The sequence below is a fragment of the Culex pipiens genome, chromosome 1, assembly GCF_016801865.2.
Source record: "Culex pipiens pallens isolate TS chromosome 1, TS_CPP_V2, whole genome shotgun sequence".
Lineage (NCBI taxonomy): Eukaryota > Metazoa > Arthropoda > Insecta > Diptera > Culicidae > Culex > Culex pipiens.
The window spans coordinates 26,345,532-26,366,921 of NC_068937.1; the positions used below are offsets into that span (position 1 = coordinate 26,345,532).

The 21,390-nt window shown below is 39.4% G+C and overlaps 2 protein-coding genes across 2 annotated transcripts in view; one reads left to right on the forward strand and one right to left on the reverse strand.

Moving 5' to 3' along the window:
- The window catches only part of LOC120413347 (uncharacterized), a 56,018-nt gene extending 44,689 nt beyond the window's left edge, over positions 1-11,329 (reverse strand). The window contains exons 1-3 of the mRNA XM_039574125.2: positions 11,046-11,329; positions 10,493-10,975; positions 2,965-5,598 (exon numbers count right to left, since the gene is read on the reverse strand). Coding sequence (XP_039430059.1) covers positions 2,965-5,598; positions 10,493-10,975; positions 11,046-11,069 — 3,141 coding nt within the window. The 5' untranslated portion in view covers positions 11,070-11,329. The remainder of the gene's footprint in view (positions 1-2,964; positions 5,599-10,492; positions 10,976-11,045) is intronic.
- Positions 11,330-18,318: 6,989 nt separating this feature from the next.
- On the forward strand, positions 18,319-20,897 carry LOC120413350 (uncharacterized). Its single transcript, XM_039574129.2, has 2 exons — positions 18,319-20,612; positions 20,678-20,897. The coding sequence occupies exon 1, from the start codon at positions 18,513-18,515 to the stop codon at positions 20,439-20,441; it is 1,929 nt and encodes a 642-aa protein (XP_039430063.2). The 5' UTR covers positions 18,319-18,512; the 3' UTR covers positions 20,442-20,612; positions 20,678-20,897.
- Positions 20,898-21,390: the final 493 nt, after the last annotated feature.

The window sequence follows — 21,390 nt, forward strand, 5'->3', positions numbered from 1 at the left end:
TATTGCATGCAAAGTAAAACTGGTCAAGAGCTGGCTTTGCATTAGTGTGGTTCATGGCCCCTTGGAAATGCAAAAATGTCAGCTAGACCGTTGCATTGTTGATAAAATCATTGTTCTATGTCTACAGAAGCTCTCCTGAAATTTTCAGCCAATTTGGTTCAGGATTCATTGAAGCTCTTTAGCATTTAAGTTTGTATGCGATTTTCATAGAGAATCTTCACCTTTTTACATTTTCTGACCGCAAAAATCATCTACTGAACCAAAATGTCTGAAACCTTAGATATATATCAAAAATAATATGGGGAACAATACTCTAGAACACCCCAAGTTGATCTAAGCCGAACTGACTTAGTTATAAGTGGATTAAGTGAAGGTGTCGATGTTGTATTTTCCAAAGGGCCTCTTTCGCCAAATTTTCACCTGATGGCTCACTTTGATCGATGGCAAATCGTTTGACAACTGGTTTGTTGTTGATGTCAGAAAAAATTGGAATGAGGTTTTCAACGTCTGTGGAACTGTTTAATTAGCTTTCCTCCGTCTTTTTCAGGTTCCAGCTGAATATGAGTTCTTGGCCAGCATTGTGCAACACTTGGACTAGACCGTGAAACCCGACAGATTCAAGGATATTTGTTCAGCAGCTTAATTGGGCCTTCTGTTTAGTGAGGAAGGTGGTGTGTATCGTCACAAGCTGAACCGATGATCGCGCTCCGGCGATGTACGGGCCGCTAGAGGCCGCTTCCACGCTTCCGTTTACACCCACTGGGTGGGGGAAAAGCGGGGGGCCTACGATCTACGCCACCTAAGCAGTATTTTTCTGCATTATTTTGTGCCGGATGTTCTTAGGAACGGCCAGCAGGCGTTACTGACTTTGCATATTCCCTCCTTGTCAAATCGACAGACCTATCTTCTGCTGACCCGGGAATGTCGAAATGGGTGCCCCTTTACGATGGTGGTCAGCCGACTGAGAATTTTAATCCTTAACGGCTATGAGCCAACGCGGATAGGTCATTATAAGACGTGGACAAATGGCGGGACGGGACTCATACTGGTTAGGCTGACCAATCCGGGCGCACGTACGCTAACAGAATCGCAGGACTATATCCCTATCACTGTTTCGCTCTGGTCAGCTCAGAACAATTAGAACAATACGCGAACTCGAGTACGGATGATCGTAGGAGGTAGCGAAGGGAGACCATCTTGACCACTGATAAGGGATAACATCGCGATCATCATCTTGGTCATGAACGGTCTTCGGGCCATGTACGATCGAGGGAGTTGATGTCAAGGTAGGGACAATTGTACGACTCGTCTGCTCATGGTACTTGGGATCTTGATGACCCACACATCTTCACATCACACATCTTAAATCTAGTCAATCTCTGCCAAAGTTGACCTAGGAGCGCGTACGGAAGGAAATGTTTTTAAGTTATGTGAACATAAAACTGCCATATGACAAGAAGCCTTTTGGCTTCATGGTGAAAGGCGCGGTCCAAGTGGACAGTTCACGCACGTTATAGTGCAGGTAGCCAATAGACTTCACATGGAAGTGCGGGACCAGGCGATACTGTTAGCGTACGTGCGCCCGGATTGGTCAGCCTAACCAGTATGAGTCCCGTCCCGCCATTTGTCCACGTCTTATAATGACCTATCCGCGTTGGCTCATAGCCGTTAAGGATTAAAATTCTCAGTCGGCTGACCACCATCGTGAAGGGGCACCCATTTCGACATTCCCGGGTCAGCAGAAGATAGGTCTGTCGATTTGACAAGGAGGGAATATGCAAAGTCAGTAACGCCTGCTGGCCGTTCCTAAGAACATCCGGCACAAAATAATGCAGAAAAATACTGCTCCGGTGGCGTAGATCGTAGGCCCCTCGCTTTTCCCCCACCCAGTGGGTGTAAACGGAAGCGTGGAAGCGGCCTCTAGCGGCCCGTACATCGCCGGAGCGCGATCATCGGTTCAGCTTGTGACGATACACACCACCTTCCTCACTAAACAGAAGGCCCAATTAAGCTGCTGAACAAATATCCTTGAATCTGTCGGGTTCCACGGTCTAGTCCAAGTGTTGCACAATGCTGGCCAAGAACTCATATTCAGCTGGAACCTGAAAAAGACGAAAGAAATCTGGTTAAATTGTTCCACAAGAGTTGAAACCATCATGCCCATTTTTCTAACATCAACAACAACCAAGTTGTCAAATGATTTACCATCGATCAAAGTGAGCCATCAGGTGAAAATTTGGCGAAAGAGGCCCTTTGGAAAATACAACATCGACACCTTCACTTAATCCACTTATAACTAAGTCAGTTCGGCTCAGATCAACTTGGGGTGTTCTAGAAAATTGTTCCCCATATTATTTTTGATATATATCAAAGGTTTCAGACATTTTAGTTCAGTAGATGATTTTTGCGGTCAGAAAATGTAAAAAGGTGAAGATTCTCTATGAAAATCGCATACAAACTTAAATGCTAAAGAGCTTCAATGAATCCTGAACCAAATTGGCTGAAAATTTCAGGAGAGCTTCTGTAGACATAGAACAATGATTTTATCAACAATGCAACGGTCTAGCTGACATTTTTGCATTTCCAAGGGGCCATGAACCACACTACTTTGCATACAGGTTTCGTACAAAAAGAATGTGAAAGAGTCGATCATAACATATGGTTTTAAAACGCATCTTATGACTGTAAAAATGATTTGCACACAACATGGCGTAAGATATGCTTTCCTGAAATTTTGGAATGTGAAGCAATGAACACGCTTCGCGTGCAAGTTCCCGCTTGCTTTGCATGCAAGTTTCTCCCAACAAACTTCAGCAAAAACACACACAAAAACCTAGCACATGCTGTTACCGCAACAAATCACACCCTCTCAAACACAATAGATCTTCGCGAAAAGCACGGCTCGCGGACGCGGGACACTTCAAGCAGCGTTGCCAATATCAAGCTCTCAAGCGCGCGCGGTACCTCCATCCCATCTGCCGCGGGCAGCGCAGCTGCCACACCCTCCAGTTCCGGCGTGCACGAGTCGGCCGAATCGGCCGCCGCGTACAGTTCCGCCTCCGTTACGTCATCCAGCAGGAACTCCTCGCTTCCCCCCTCGAGGAAGATGTCCGCGTTGCTGGTGAACACCTCGGGGATCTTCGCGACTGCCGGTGTGGTGTTGTGTACGGCGCCGGAGCACTCGCCGAGGTCCGAGGCGGACTTGGACGGGACGAAGTACTGGTCGAGACAGTGCTCGTAGAGGACGCCTTCGGCGTCCTGATCTTCATCTTCGTCGTCGTCGTCCAGGTAGTCGACGTCCTCCTCGTCGTCTTCGTCGTCGGAGGCGCACGGGACGACGGTGTCGTCCTCGTCGTCCGGGTCGTCGCCGTAGGACGCGATCTGGGTGGCGGACTTGGACAGGGTGATGTTTTTGGCTGGGACGTAGGTGGGGGTAACTTCGACGGTGGAGTTGAAGACGGTGGTGGCGCTGACGGCCACGTTGCAGCTGTTGGGCAGGGAGGTGAGGGGGGGTTGGTTGGTGGTGGGGGTTGGGGGGTGGAGTGACCGGCTGGGGGTGAAGTTCTTGGCGTCCGGGTTGAGCCGGGAGTGGGAGTAGCTTTTGAAGACGCCCAGGGGGATGGGGGGTTGTGGGGGAAGGGGGGGTTGGTCGTAGCCGACGTTGTAGATGTCCGCTATGCTTTGTTCGATGTTGTCTTCGATGTTGATGATGCAGTCCTGTTGGTTGTTGTTGAGGTCGCGGGGGAAGGCGGGAGGGAGGTGACCGTTGATGGGGATTTGGATGGAGGAGATTTTGGTGAAGGGCGGGTAGTCTACGACGACCTTGCTCGCGGGCGGGATGTGTTGCTTGACGAAGAAGTTGTCGGAGGTGCCCCGGCGGGTCGGGGTGTTGGTGTTGGTGAAGGGTTGGAAGGAGGCGCTCTTCTTGATGAGGGCGTTGTTTTTGGAGATCATTTTGTTGGTGGCGCTGATGTCGTTCGGGGGGAGGGAGGATAGGCCGGGGGGTTCGGGGATGATGCTTTTGTAGGGGGTGAAGAGGTTGTATTTTTTGCTGTTGGGTTGGTTCAGGGCCTTGGTGTAGATGCAGGAGGAGGACGAGCTTTTGGCAAGGTTGAGGGCCGGGATGAAGGCCGCCACGTCGGGAAGGGTTATTGAGGGTTTCCGCTGGATGGAGGTGTTGGAGATGCTTTTGGCGAGGCTCGTCGGAGGAGGATGGCTTGGGGGAAGAGGTCGAGGAGGTGGGAGGAACGGCTGGCCGAAGCTCATCGTACCGCTGGAGTAGCTCTTGCAGAGGGGATTGACGTAGTTGCACGAGTGGTTGGCGTAGAAGTTGGGCTTGGACTCGCTCTCGTTGACCAGCCGCTGGAACTCCTCCTCGGTGAGGTGGTCCCGGATGTGCTTGTCCAGGTGCGAGTACGAGTAGTTCTTGCGCAGCTTGAAGTGGGTGTTCGCCTCCGGGATGTGACTCTCGCTGCCGTCCGCACTGCTGTACAGGTTGTGCAGGCTGGTCACGTTCTTCTTGTACTCGTTGATGCTGTTCTGGACGTCCTTTTTCGTCTTGGCCATGATCCGGTCGTAGTTCCAGCCGAACTTGGTCCCGCTGGCCGGCTTGTTCGAGGTCGTCTCCTGCCAGAACTTGCTCATGCTGGACTGCTTGGGCGCGTACGGCACCGTAGGAACTCCAGCCGCTTCAGCGCTATCACCGGGCGTTGCCCTACTCTTACTGAACTTGTTCTCGACCGAGGCTCGCGGGATCAACGAGTGCGACGTACTTCGCGGTAGAACCTCCACCTGGGGTTGCTGCTGATGGTGGTGGTGGTGATGATGCTGATTATGGTGATGGTGGTGGGGAGGTAGCTGGACAAACGACTGTTGAGTCGGCTGAACCTGCTGCGGCTGCTGGTACGGATTGTAGTACCCGGGATGACCCCCCGTCGCGTGGTACGAGCTGGACTTGGCAATCGGGTAGTAGCCTTGCATCGCCGTTGCACTGTCGTAATATTGAAAGTAGGGGTCGTTGACGTAATGGTGGCGGTAATTTTCACTCTTTATATGAGGAGGAGCTGCTGCAGCCGTCGCGGTCTGCGCCGGTGCAACCGGCATCGAGGAACTCGGACAGGCCACCGCCGCGTACTCGGGCAGGCTTTTTAAATAATTGTTCATGAAATCGATATCGGCATTATACATATCATTATGCTGCTGCTGCTGACTCGGTTGATTCGTCTGCTGATGATACTGAGGCTGCTGCTGCGGCTGATGCAACTGTGATGCACTTAAATCAATTAACTCACCGCCGCCGACGCCGTTGTAATAAGTGCTGCCATTGTAATTAACATGACTTCCTCCGAGTAGATTTGTGTACACCATCTCGCCAGCTTCGCTGGCCGCGGCGTAATTTCTTATCGGTGGCATTGGTGGCTGCGGGTAGCCACCGCCTCCAACTCCATGCTGCTGCTGATAATTACTTTCACTAGCCACTATTTGAGGTTGATGCTGCTGCTGGAAGGACGCCATCGTGGGCCCTTTTAAACCGTAGTAACCACTTTCACTGTTCATCGCGACCGCACGACCGCTATTCGCTTCGCAATCATCGCTGGACTAGACAAAAAAAAAAAGTTCTTCACCGATCTTCACCTTCTTGCAATTAGTTACAACGACGTGATGGAACCACAAAATCAAAATGAGACGCAAACGCTAGAACATACTATTTCCCAAAAGTACGAAACGAGCACGGACCACAGGAAGAGAAACATTCAGACTGGGCAGACGTCCCGCGGGCTATTAGGGACGACGACACCGAAGACGATGATGACCACCCGGATTACCGCGGCGAATCTTCGGCGTGATCGGATTGCTTTGCTGTTGATGATGATCTTGAAATGTTTGTGTTCTAGGTGGGAAGAATTCATCGTGGTACTATTTTAAGTACGTCGAAATTGATGGGCTATCGTTGGCGATAGAAAAGAGTGAAGGAAAAAGAAGAAGGAAGGTTTTGGCTCGATGAACCCTAGGTAAACGATCAAACACACAGAGAGAATGTGGCGCAAGTAAACTGGATGACGGTATGAATAGAATGAACAAGTTAAGTATTAATGACCAATTCTTGAACTATGCAGATTTGTTTTATGTTTTGCAGGCAGTTTAAAAATAACTTCTTGAACTTGATCAATATCATCTTGACAATTATTCCCAATTTGGCAAAATTTGGCATCAAGAAAAAAATGTTTTTTTTATTTATCAAAAAAGAAGTTATAGATCTGGCAGCACTGTTTTACGTTACGCTGACCCAATCAATTTTTATGAGATTACTTTTAAATTAATATTTTATTGTTCGATTGTAAGATCGTGAAAGATTCAAAAAACTAATTTTATATTATTATTTTTTAGTCGCTTTTTCCTATTTTCTGGCAACTCTGCTTACTGCTATGATGACAGCTCAGAAATAGAATTTATTATGCAAGAATTAATGAAAAAAGTCATTTGAATCCATTTTATTGCACATCAACGAGTCATAAACAATAAAAAAACAAATCAAATGATAATTGATAATCTGGCAGCCCTGCTGGGTTAGGTGGACACTTAATTGAAGTGTATTAAACGTTTGAAGATAGGATACTGAATTTTAAGAAGAAAACAAAGTTTAAAAGGGTAAAAGAAAACATTTCAAATGAATTCAAAATGGTGTAAATTTGGCAACCCTGCTATAAAATGACCTATGCAAATTAATATATGTTCATGTAAAGTAATTTGGAAAACCTAATTGCAACAAAATAGGATAATACTTAAAAAATTTAAACAATAATAGTTATTATCTGGCAACTCTGTTGGAATACATGAACACTTAACTGGAAGGTTTTTTAAAGAACAAATGTTGCGCATTTAAAACTAATCTCTTAAAATAACAAAAATTGGATTTTTTATGAAAATATGCACATTTTTGCGTTCATAACAGTTTAGCCGCTAATGCCTTTTGATACAATTCGAAAACTTCAGAAAGTTTAGCATTTTTGCTTGTAAACGCTAGTTAAAAATTTGTTAAACAAAATTCTTTCATAATTTTGAATAATTCCTACGAAATTTGATATTCTAAACAGAGTTTTTTTGTGAAAATTTCAAATTTAATAATTGCATATAAATTTCAGTAATGTCTAGCTAAACAGTTATGAAGAATTTAAATGTTCTTCTAGTTCAATTAATTTCGGTACATCCCTACATCGTGTAACAAAGACAAACTAATAATAATAAATCAATAAAAAAAAAACAAACCATTTTGCAGTAATCTTTTCGTGCTTTTTATTTTGATTTTATCCAAATTTTAAGAATGATTCTTATTGATTCGAAAAAATAAATTTTTAATTGATTTTGATTTAAAATTAAGGCAGCACTGCTCTTTAATTTACTTGTTCTTTATGTTATTTTACATAAATTATAATGCATAAAAAAATAAAAGGATAAAAATTATACAAAGCTTATGTAAGTTTACTAGGTTTTTAATGTAAATTAAATAAACTTTTTTTACACATGTGTTCAAATCTAGAGTTTTATTCAGTGAAAAACAAAATGAAAATATTGCATTCGAGAATGTTGGCAAATTTTGTGTTAGAAAAAATGTGTAATGTGTATTACCTGTAAAAATTTGTTAATTTACAAGTATTTATGTTTAGTTTTACATGTTTAAAAATAGCACGGAAAAGGTAAATTTATGGGTTTATGGGACATTTTCAAACAAAAAAACTCTAGAAATGTGTAATTTTACATCAGAGGCATATGTTTAAGGAATTGTGACATCATTGTGTGTGATCACATAAAAAAACATGATATTTAACCTCGCTAGTGGTAATATTTCGCAAATGTGTTAATTCACATGAAAACATGACTAAATTTTCATCACATGGGTGATTTTGTTTTTATGATTTTCAATGTAATTTTATGTGTGTTACAAATAAATGTAGGTAAACAATCGTAAAAAGATGCATTTTTACACCTTCAAATGCATGTGAAGGATTTTTTTTCGAAGAACAAAAGTAGCTCAAAATTACTTTGTATTGTAAACATCTTGAAAAAAGAAGCGTTGAAAGACAGGCTGAAAAAAAGAATTATTACATCGCAGAATGTTACCAGAATTTGTGTCAGAAAAATATTTAGTATTTATCCTTCTACAAATGAGTAAATTTGCATATTTGTGTGTGTAATTTTATTTATTCTGCCTAATTTGATGTAAAATTTCATCCAAAAAGGAGGCAAATTTTTCAACCATCCTTAATTCACCCTTTTTTTACTGTGTATACGAGACCTTTTCAAAAACAAAAGGTCAGAAAATGTGTAGTTTTACATATTTTTAAAGAAATTTGACAATTTTGTGCGATAAAAAATTAAATTAAAACTCGCTTTTTCTGAAATTTCACAAAGTGTTTAAATTTACATTAAAAAACATGTAAAATTTCATCAGATAGGTGAAAATTTCATGATGTTATGTAATTTTATTTTTAACACACTCATTTATGTTAAAAGAATCGTAACAAGATGGATTTTTTAAACCTTCAAATGCATGTAAAGTTTTTTTCAAAGAGTTGATTAAAATGACATTCTATTGTAAACATCTCGAACAACAAAGCGTTGAAAGGCAGGGCTGCCAAGTGTTGCCAATTTTGGAATTTTTAACATCAAAAACTGTGTGGAATTTTACAAGAGAGGTGAAATTATCTAAATTATTTTTTTACATCAATTCAGGTACAAAACATAGAAAAAACATAATTTAACAGTTTTCCTTTTTGTTTTTTTTTTTTTTTTTGCTGCCTTTTTATTATTATTTTAAAACATATAAAACCTTCACTTCAATAAATTCGATAGAATATTTTTAGCGGCTTTCAACTGATGTTAAACAAATTTAGAGAAGTTGTCCACATTATTTTTTATTAGAAATATTAGTAATTTTTGAAAATTTTATAAAATTCCTTTAAATATATGATTAATTTAATCCTGATTCTTCACATTTGGAGAAAATATTGAAACTTGAAAAATTATAGCCAAGTTTGTTTCAAAATAACATTATAATCACCACACAGTAAAAAAAAAACCAGTGTTGGTATTATCGCGCTCTCGCGAGAAAATTTTCTCTCTCTGGAGTTCTCGCCGCAAGTCTCGAGCTGCCGAGAGAAACTCACCGATTGCCCGTGCTCTCCTCCGCTCGCGAACGGGCTTTCTCGCGAGCCAGAATTGCCCGTTCGCGAAAAGTTGAACGTTTTAGAAACGAACAAAAAAAAAAAACACAGCGATTGAAGTTACACCTCTATACCATCGCCTGGTTCGTATTCATAAGCCTGATAAACAAATTGCTAGCTTGGGGCGAACGGCTAGCACGAGGCGCTCGCGAGCGCTCGCGGCGAGAGCGAGAACGCGAACGAAAATGCGAGCGCGAGCGAGAAGAGAAAAGTACTACAAGTTCTCTCCCTCGTTCGCGAGCGAGAAATGCTTTCCTTCTTCTCGCTCGAATTCCAACAATGAAAAAAACTATAAATTTGGAGGTTTTAAAAGTTGAATATTACCTCTGTAATCATGTAATATTTAGACTGAAAAAGTGGAATATAATTCCACTGTGGTGGAAAATTTACATATATTTAGAGGTAAAATTACTCATTTTTCGAACTTACAAAATGTACTCATGATTGTTTTTTACTGCGCAGATAAAAACAGTTTTATACAGTAAAAAAATCAGACTTAAAAAGAATTGTTTGATTTTCACCTTTAAATTCAAGAAAAGAAAAAAAAATTAGACCAAGCCGCAAAATATACTATGTACTTTGAAAATGAATTCGAAACATTTACAGTAGATTCAACATTTGTTTTGAATTCTTACTAAAATTTATATTTCAGCTTTGATTAAGATTTGACCGCTTTATCTTTTGAAATATTATGGAAATCTTTCAAAATGTTGAGATCATAACATCGAATCAAAATTTACAATTTTATCTATTGACAGGGAATTTACAAAAAATAAGATCTGTCGATTGGAGCGTGTTCGGCGTACCCAAATCTATCATACCTTGACGAAACTGATGCGTTTACTGACATCAAATTAAAAAATGTCAAGTTGTGAAAGTTTAGGATATTGATAGAGTTCAAGAAGTTAGTCCCTGATAAGTTGAAGATTAGTACAAGTCATCCGAAACCGTTCGAACGAAGCAATCAAAGAATCATGCCGTAGAAAGAGGAGCAAACACCAGTGTTAGCACTCAATGCCACCACATTCTTTCCGTGTGTTCCTACCCGATTCATGTACCACGGAAGAACCGTAACATTGACAACATCATCGGCAACAACAACAACACTTTCAGATAGCAGTTAGAAGAGACCCCGGCGCACAACACAAGTAACAACACCAACAACAACACCTAACACTGAGAATCGCTCAATCTCTCTTTCCCAACAACCACCACTTGGACTTGGACAGTACACAGACACAAACACACAGAGGAAACGCAAGCGCTAGAACCTTGGTCACAATGACTTTCGCCGTCGGTTGGCCCTTGCCGGACTTGGGCTTGTAGATGATGACCTTGGTGGTGGGGGGGCCCTCGTGTTCCGGGTTGTACACCTCCTGGAACGAGATCCCCGAGATGGGGATGTCCTTCAAGGTCAACTCCCCGTTCGGGCCGCTGCCCTTGATCGTGGGCAGTTCCTTGGGGTTGGTGGTGGTTGGGGTAGGAGGGGTCGCCGGAACCGCCGGAGTGGAGCTACTGCTCGCGGGGGTGCTACTACTGGCGGTTTCCTCGGAGGAGGAGGACGACGACGACGAAGAGGTGTTGGGTTCGGGCGAACGGGACCGTTTGGCGTGGTTGGTGTCGTGGTTGGCCGCCGCCGTTTTTCGTACCGGAGTGCCTTGCTTACGGGTTGGAGCGGTCGCGGACGCCGGAGCCTTGTCCTTGGCCGGTTCGACAACCTTGACCGACTTCTTGGACGGCTCGGATCCATTCTGCTGACGGAACGAGAAAAACGACACAGATTTAGCGGGACGTCCGAACCAGCTTGGGGGAACCACTATTTACAAGCTTCACCGCGGTCGCGGACATCTTCAACTGTGGGAGTCTGGGAACCGGGAGTGGTGGTAGGGCGACACCGATCGGGTCGAGACGCAGATATTCACTGTACTTGACCCCGAATCCCCGCGCGGGTTGTATCACGGAACTGCGGCGAACACTGAACTACACCAACTTTTCCTTTTCTTCCTCTCTCAATGTGCTGATGCTGCGTTCCGAGACGAAAATCCGAAAATCGAAAACACTCGCTCAAACCACCGACCTTCTCTTTTGTTCACTGCAGCATTCTTCTTCTTATTTGAGAAAAAAAACGGTAGTTAAAACCCAATCGCGGATCCTTCAAACAGCCGATCCCAAACCGAATTCACTATAGTGTCTTGAACGCGCAATCACATCGCAATCTTGTTTTCATTCTGCACGATTAAGACACACGCTCACACGGATACAGACAAACACTACGATCTCTCACTCACATCCGCCGATCCAAAACCGTCCACAAACCTAACCTAAGAAGTGTCCGCGCGAGTCTGGTCAACGACGACGGTAGCGATTGTACGGTGGTGTACAAAATCTCTTCTAAAAATACCAGTGATGAAAAGTTTGAAAGAATGGACGCACACACACCAAGACTTCACGACTTCGTCGTGAGAATCACGATTCGTGCAAAATTGACGGATTCATTCGCGCTCTCGAAATCTCACCCTCTCTGAGGCGAAAGTCACTCCCAACTAGCTCAATTGGTGATTTGCCGTTACATCCAGCGCAGCGTGAAACTTCGTTCCAGAAGACGTAACGCGTCTTGTTACAACCGGGTCAAGGTTGTTGGGATGTTGGGAATGTTGTCACATGCATCAGCCTGTTGACACCAACAACTTGAACAACAACAACATCGCAAACGATCGCGAACGGACGCACGACACACGGTTAGAGAGGTTTCAAAAATAAACCAAACCGCGATCAAACCGGAAGAAGGACGAACAACTGATCACGCATCGGAAAAGTGGCGCCCCCGTATTGATTGAAAGCAGGCAGGCAGCAGCACTAGCACTGACAAGTGATTTGTTAATTGGGACAGTTCTGATACAATGTGATGCGATTAAATTTTCTCGTAACTAGGACGAATGGACCTATTTTGGACCTAGTGCACATTTTTGGAACCAGAAAAACTTTATCACCATAAAAACAAAGTCTAAAAAAAAATTATTTTCTCATAACTTCGCAGCCGGCCAAACGGATATTAGTTGTTTACACTACATTCATCGCACAAAAGTCGAAAATAGCGATGCAAATCGTGTTACAGGTCAGTTTTCGCCGATTCTCAAAGGGAAACGAGATTTCAAGATGGCGTCCAATATGGCGACTGGGTGCGAGAATCAACAAAAAGGCTTTTTATCTACTCAACCGACTACTCAATTTTAATTAATTTGGTGGTCGCTGAAATTGAATATGATCCCTAAACACTCTATAGTGATCTAGGAATGTGCAATCCAAGATGGCGGCAAATATGGCGGAAAACGTTTAATTTATTTTTGAATTTATCAGAACAACCGCATTAATTAAAAATTTGTTAATTTTTTTTCATTTAAAAACTAATATTTTATTTTTTCATATAAAAAAATTAACCGGTTAAAAAAATTAAATTTCAAATTTGTTCTAAAATTTGTATTTTCTGCGCAGTTTTTTTTTTATTTAAGAAAATCAATATTAAGGTACAACTTAGGCCGTTGCAAATATTTTTCTATGTTTATATTTATTAACAATTTTAACATGTTTGAGTTCATTTAAAAATATTATCAATTTTTGAGAAATTCCTGCAGAAAAAAAATCGGCAAAAAATATTTTCTTGAATACTAAGATATTTTGAAAACTAATGATGGCAAAACAACAGGGCAGGTGTAAGATGCATTTTATAACACTTTTTTTATTCAAATCTACTTTTTTTTCAAATTTACTTTTTTATTATTTTATATGCACTATATTATTTTATATGTACTTATAGTACAATATTTTTATATACAGTATAGTACAATATACAAAATTTGTACAAAACTAAAATAGAGTTTAGAAAAACTTTAAAAAATCTACATTATTCGAAACTTTTAATACAATTTTGAAAAGTTAAATATTTTTTTATTGATAATGTTTTTTTTGTCAAAATAATATTTTGTACAAAAGCATAAAATGGAATGTTATGAAAACAACTTACAATATTTTAATTTTTTTTTATTTTTAAAAAGTAAGATATTGTGAAAAAAAATATAATTTAAAACATAATACGTCACGATAATTTTCTTATGAAAATTCCAAGAGTTTTCAACAAAATTGTTAAAATTACCAAACATTTGATCACATTTTGTACGAAAAAACTAAAATGTTTTGAAAATCAATAAAAAAATTAAATCAGAAAATAGATCCTAATAAACTTTTTGAGATTTATTTAATACCAAGGAGATTAATATCATTTAGAAAACGCATAGTTAGTCATACAAGATTAAATATTTTTCGAAAACTAAATTTCCTGATACTTTGTATATTATGTTAAAAATTTGTGCAAAAAAACAACAATAAATTTAGAAATACTATAAAAAAAGGTGGCATCATTCTAAACTTTTAAGCCAATTGTTTTTTTTTACAGTTTTGAAAATATTAATATTTTGTACAAAAGCATAAAATCGAATGTTTTGAAAACAACTTACACATATTTTTATTTTTTAAAAGTATGATATTGTGAAAAATTGTATTATTTAAAAAAAATACGTTGCGATAATTTTCTTATGAAAATTCTAAGCGTTTTCGAAAAACCGTTAAAATTATTATAACATTTATTCACATTTTGTACGAAGAACTTAAATGTTTTAAAAATCAATTCAAAATTTAAATTTGGAAAAAATCAGTATTTTCTAGAAATATGCAATTAAAAAAATATTTTAGATTAATGTTGTGAAAAATTCGGAATGATTTGACGCTCGTATTTTAAATTTTCAAATAAGAATAATTAAAAAAGGCAAATTTAAATGATTTTGCTTTATGAATTTCTAAATAAAATAAAATATACTTATTCATTAAATAATTTGATTTAAAATCAAGGTCAGTGAATCATGCATAAATTTTTTGTTTTAATCAGTTCATTTTGTCATATTATCATTAGCATTATTAATTATATTAGGGAATGCTAGCAGATTTTTTAAACAGAAAGAAATGTAATTTTACTTCAAAAATGTGTAAATTTACATCTTTTATTTGTTTTACGTTATATATGTACACAGATTTTTTTTTAATTTTTAACATAAATTTGAAGAAAAAATGCATCGACAAATTGGTAATATTCCATTTTTTTATATTTTTTTACTGTGTGCATAACAGCTGCTAGCGAATAAAAAACATTACCTTTTTCACTTATCGCTACTAAATTTTAAAAACTTCCAACTTCAAAAAAATCAATTTTTGGAACTTCGAAACATAGAAACACAGTAAAAAAAAATGGAGTCGAAATTTGTTGGCTTAAATTTACATTGTTTTCATGTAATTTTACCAAAATTAACCAAAGTAATGAATAAAACACCAAATTAAACAAAAAAAGATGAAAATTTCAACAGTTCCTAATATTAAAATTTTCTGACCCACATTCTTTCAGACAGATTTTGTGTTGGAAGAAAACATAATTTCACATCACAAAATGTGTAAAATTACATCAGCGAAGTGAAATTCTGGAATATTTCTATGTTTTGTTATTTTTTACACATTTATTTAGGTAAAATATCATAAAAAGAAATAAATTCAACCGTTTTTTCAAATAAACTTTATTTCAAAACTGCATAGTCGAAAATAGTTTCTAATCGCCTCAGTTTCGAGATAGGATGAAATTTCTTTCCTAAGTTTCAAAAGCATCCGTATTTGCACAGTAAAAAAATGTGTAAAGTTGAAAGGTTTACTTCAATTTAGACTGAAAAAGTGGCAAAACAAATAGTGGTGAGTTTACACATTTTCAGAAGTAAAATTACACGATTTTGGGACATATTTTTTTTTTGCATTTTGGCGAGTTGATGTTCTTGTCAAACTGCGGAAATGAATAAATGTTTTGTTAATTGTGCTCAAAATAGGGACATCTTCCCTGTTTGGTTTCAGCCATTCTAAATTCCAATCATTCTAGTTGATTTCCTGTATCACATGAATTTGAATTGCACTTGAAATGGCATTATTCAAAGTAAAAAATTGCCTAAATTTGGAAGGTTAAGTATTACCCTTTTTTATGATGTAATTTTACCTCGGTTTAGATAAAAAAAAACCTCGAATTCGACTGAAAAAGTGACATTACACCAGCAAACAGGTAAAATTACAGATTTTCCAGATCAAGATGTAATTTTCGGCAAATCAGATTAAGGTTTCTTAATTTTAATTTGTTTATTTATTTAAAAAAAATTAGTTTCGTACTTAGTATTTGTATTTAGTACTGACCACAAAATACAAAAACTGCCAAATTACCTTATGTTAAAGGGTACATTGCGAGCAACGGTTAGCTTTCTGATTGAATTGAAATCATCGGCAAAGATGTAGGTTATGGTTAGGATTGTTCAGTCCATTAATCAAAAATCTACATTAAAAAGAAAATAACCAAAATCCCAGCACTATGGGACAAACAACTGTGTTGCTAGTTTTCTTGTTTTTCAATATGTCAAAATTTACATTTAAAAATTTGCGCAAAATGGAATTTGTATCCCAAAACCAAAATCAATTCCCAACACCTGCATCGTGTTTTTTCAATGCACGCCGCCGCCGAGACCGTGGCCGAAATCGAACTTGACTTTGAAAAAAAAAGAAAAGCAAAAGAAAAAGAGTAAGTACAAACACACGACCGAACCTCGATCGAAGTAAAAGTAACATTTTCTTGGCAGTTCCTCAAGACCGGCCAGGGGCGGAGACGGGGCAAGGAGGGACATCCGAGACCAAGAAAAGAAGACATTGCTTTGATTTTGACACTTCGCGCTGTCAAAAGGTCAATAATAACAATGCGCACTTGTGCGAGGTGTGCGGAAGCACTCCGACGCGCGTAACACAGGGGACCTGGGTTCGAGCCTCGAATCGATACGGTTTTAATTTGTGGAATTTTTCATTATCGAGCTTGCTTACTTAATGTCTAGCTGCAGTGTTAAAACAGCGCTGACATAATCCAAAACCGATCAGCTGGTTGTTTTTCTTTCTTTTCTTTCTTTTTTTTTATTCGTTTGTTGATTATGTAAATCAGCCGCGAATTAAACTTGGATCGAACTTTCCAACTGGCATCGAATTTGGCACAAAACTTGCGAGAGATGCACTTAATCAAATTCGATCATTTGCGATGTTGTCGTTCTTCTTCTTCTTCTCCCAACCCCTAGATCCAGACGCCCCAAGTGCAAACAACAATCTCCACTAATTTCGACCCCACAGAGAAGTCGTAATTTCTTCCACAGACAACAACAACGGCAATGTGTCGGTCGGATCTATTTTTAACCCTCCATTCATTCTGTGCGCCACATGAAAGATGAATCACACAAACACACACACACACGCGCAATCTTTCCAGAAGAAAAAAAGAGAGATTCTGTACACCAGCACTGTTTTCCTGTCCTCCTAGGCGACGCGCGCGCCACCGTGGCCATCCTGCGAACCACCAACCAAAACAAACACCAGAATGGAGCAGAAACGACAGGACCTAACCTCAAAAACAATCGGGCGGAAAAATTCTAAACGATCGACACGCGCTCAATTTCACTTAGAAACGGTAATATTCTTCTTCTATAAAAAAAATACCAATTAAAGAAAAACCGCGCGAACAAAAAAAAAACTGTCACAATTTAACGGTTCAGTCGATTTGACGAAAAAGAAAAGAAAGATTTTCCCGCGACACGATGCTCGCACATCGCTGAGAGAGTGATACTGACCACTGTCACACCACTTGCGCGGCTAGAAACTAGCGCCAATACCAACCAAGACGGTGCAATATTTTTCTGAATTTGTGTGTTGAGGGAAGAAATCACACACACTTTTGAGGGTGAATATTCTAAACGGTGAGAGAGGAAATTATTTTCGGCAGGCAAATTCTCTCGCGCAGACATTGACAGAAGGTGAGCTGGTGTCGATCATATGTTTTCACAATAACAATGAGAATAGAGTTTTCCTGAATTTAATGGTAAATTTTACAAACCTTCCCTTTCAAGTTTAATTTTTTAAATAAGTATTTTTTTTTAGATAATGATGGGTAAATGATTATCAGGACCATACGAAAATTATGGGCCCGTTAAAAAAATTTTTTTTTGTCAAAATTAAAGATAATTACTTCACAGCTTCCTTACCGTTTGGTACGGTATGTCCACGCATCCTCCCTCGCCTGTAGATTCAGTGAAATGTGGTTCGTTCACAGAATCCTCTCTGCGCTTAATGGAATGCAGTAGGCCTGGCCGTTTAATGCGGGTAATAAAACCACAAGTTCTCTAACGATACTTTCTTCGGACTGGCTGCGCTTGATTAGCAGTTTGCCTGAATGGATGTAACTTGTTAGAGCAAAATAAATAAATAATTGTTTGAGGTGTTTGCAAACATGTCTGGCGGTTTTTTAAAGGTCAAATAACGATTTTTTTTAATTTTCTTCTTTTAGGGTGTTTTTGAATACCTCTGACTTCAGGTGGTTTCAAAAAAACAAAATAATAACAAAACAAAAATTGTGTTAATTGGATCTTTCAATAAAACTCTAGATGTTTCTTATTTTATACTCGCTGGCCGGCAGCGAAATTATGGGAAAGTTTGCAAACAAGTTTATATATTTTTTATATGATGTTTTAACCAAACCTTAACAAAAAAAAATCGCAAAAAAATATCTCAAAAGGTTTTTAAAAACAATATGAAACCAAGTTAATATTAAATGTTGATCTTTCCAAAATAAAATAATCCTTGAACATTTTTTTTCCTTCTGGAAAAATAAAATAATGCGGAAAATATTAAAATCATGCATTGGCAAAGAGTCAAACATTTCTCAAAACCTTCAAAATAAACCCTGCTGTTTATTCGACCGTATCAATAAATTTTAGGTTAGGTTTTGGCTTTCGGTCTGTTTGGGGAATCAAAACACTTGTATGTTCTCTTCATCCGACGTTTCGACCCGTTTTGGGCCTTTTTCAAGGAATCTAGGGGTAGATTTATTGGGTAAGGCACAAAAACATAAAAAATGTACACTTATGCTAGGCTTACCGAAATGGGAGTGTTTGTCGTTAGGGGATGCTCCGTCAAGCACAGAACTGTCTGGTAGCGGGGTAATCTGTAGTTTCAGAAAACAAATAAATATTTCTAAATCTACAAATATTTTTCTCTCCGTGCACTCACGTTTCAGCGAAACTGGCCGCTATCCGGTATTCGCTCGTCATACGGGTTCGTTTCAACACGAAACGCGAGAATTTTTGGGGCACGGATAAATTCGACACACTTTCTACCATTGGCGCGCAAACTATGGCAATAAAACTCATTCTAGTGTGTGAGTGTGTTAAGTTCTACACGGAAGCCGAACTCCAAACAAGATCGTTTTTCAAACAACACCCCGAACTGCTCGCCCTTAAAGCTGACAAGGGAAACAGAACCGTCGTATTATCAAGGGAGGTGTACAACGAAAAAATGAAACAGCTGTTAAACGACGACCGTACCTACGAGAAGGTGAAAAGAGATCCAACATCAAGGTTTGAGAAAGAAAACAACAACATCGTAAAACGACTCAACGATCTCAACCTCCTAAAACCGAAACAACCAGAGCGACTACGAACATATACTGCAGTGTGCCCAAAGATCTACGGCCAGCCGAAGGCCCACAAGGAGGGACTCCCATTGAGGCCTGTTGTACCATGTATGACGTCACCAACCTATGAGCTCTCGAAATACATTGGCAACGTAATCCGGCAATCGATAGACAGCAAGTACAACATTCGTAACTCGTTCGAGTTTTGTAGGTACGTAAACACACTCACACTACCAAACAGCCACATACTGGTATCGTTCGACGTCGTAGCGCTGTTCACGTCTATACCACTAGAACTCGTCACGAAGAGCGTTATCAAGCGATGGAACAAGATCAAAGAGCACACACCAATTTGTTTGGACATGTTCTGTGAGATCGTAGAGTTTTGCGTCAACCGTAGCTATTTTTCTTTCAACGGAGAATACTACATCCAAAAGTTTGGAACGGCTATGGGCAACCCGCTATCATCGCCGATTGCTGACCTCGTAACCGAGGAGTTGATTGATCATGCCCTCGAAGCTGTTAACTTTCCAATCCCTCACATCAAAAAGTATGTTGACGACATGTTTCTGTCACTCCCAGCTGATAAAATCGACTACGTGAAAGAAGTTTTCAACAGTCAGGACAACAACATTCAGTTCACGGTCGAAGTTGAGCAAAACCGACGGCTCCCATTCTTAGACATGACTCTGGTTAGGCAAGAAGACCAAACTGTCCGCACAGAATGGTACATGAAGCCGATCGCGTCGGGAAGGTTCCTCAACTACCACTCGCACCACCCCCCACACCACAAGTTGAACGTCGCGTTCAATTTCGCAAAGCGGGTAAAGATGTTGTCAACAAACTTGGATCACAACACCGCTGCAAACATCATCCGCAAGCACCTGCTGATCAACGACTACCCAAAGTCGTTAATAAACCGCGTCATTTCCAGAACACCACAAAATCAGCTGTTTGAGGAGGTAAACAACAACACAGTGATAGACAATAGTGAGAACGATACAGCTATGGACGCAAGTACGAATAACACACCAATATTCTACTCGCTCACCAATATTTATGGTCTCACCCAGAAAATAACAAAAACACTTCACAAGGAATACCCAAACATACAAATAGCCATCAAAAACACAAAAACAGTAGCTTCCCTCCTACCACTGGTGAAAGACAAAACACCAATACAAGAACAATCCAACGTTGTGTACGCTATACCATGCAACGATTGTGATGCCTGCTATATTGGGATTACAACAACAAAACTGAAAACAAGAATGTCTGGACACAAATCAAATGTAAAACAACTACAAGAACTGAAAGCGAAGGGATACACAAACACAGACGCAGAGATCAGCTGGGCAAAAGAGAAGTCGGCGTTGACGAGTCACGTAGCAGCTATGGACCACTCGTTCGGGATCGACTCCGTACGAATTGTAGATCGGTCAATGAAGGGGGCCAATCTACCGATCCTGGAGAGTTGCCACATTAAAAACACACAACATACTGTCAACAAGCGGACAGACACGGATAATCTGCATGCTGCATATGCCGGGATTTTGAACGAGATTAAGAACATATACACAAGGAAGAAAAACCAAAACAAAATAAATAAAAACAATAACAGTAGGGACAACACACACACTAACACATAATGCCAACACCTTAACACACTCACACACTAGAATGAGTTTTATTGCCATAGTTTGCGCGCCAATGGTAGAAAGTGTGTCGAATTTATCCGTGCCCCAAAAATTCTCGCGTTTCGTGTTGAAACGAACCCGTATGACGAGCGAATACCGGATAGCGGCCAGTTTCGCTGAAACGTGAGTGCACGGAGAGAAAAATATTTGTAGATTTAGAAATATTTATTTGTTTTCTGAAACTACAGATTACCCCGCTACCAGACAGTTCTGTGCTTGACGGAGCATCCCCTAACGACAAACACTCCCATTTCGGTAAGCCTAGCATAAGTGTACATTTTTTATGTTTTTGTGCCTTACCCAATAAATCTACCCCTAGATTCCTTGAAAAAGGCCCAAAACGGGTCGAAACGTCGGATGAAGAGAACATACAAGTGTTTTGATTCCCCAAACAGACCGAAAGCCAAAACCTAACCTTCAAAATAAACATTTTAAAATGGCATAACTCAAAATTTCTTTAATTAAATTTGCGTGATATTAGCATAAAATTTGGTTAAGCCAACCAATGTTTTTGCTAAATCGCAAAAAAAAAATCAATACTCGCGAGATTGTTTTGAAATTTTTGTATTCAGTCTGTTTTACGATAGTGTAATTATCCAATAAATATTTAATTTTGTCGAAAATGTTCAAAATCTACTTTTTATAAGGTTCTATAAGCGGGTTGTTTTATATGTTTTCCTGACCTTTTCAAAAAAATTTTTTTTTGAGGCTCGGATTGAAAAAAATATATTTGATATAGTGTTCAAGCATCAATAAATTGGCGAGATAGATTGTAAAAAGAAGGATAAAATTTAATTTTTTAATGTGATTTTCAATAAGCTATAATTTTTCAAATAACGTATTCTAGGTAACTTTTTCCGATTTCCAACGAAAAAAAAAATTAAACATTCGAAATTTTCCA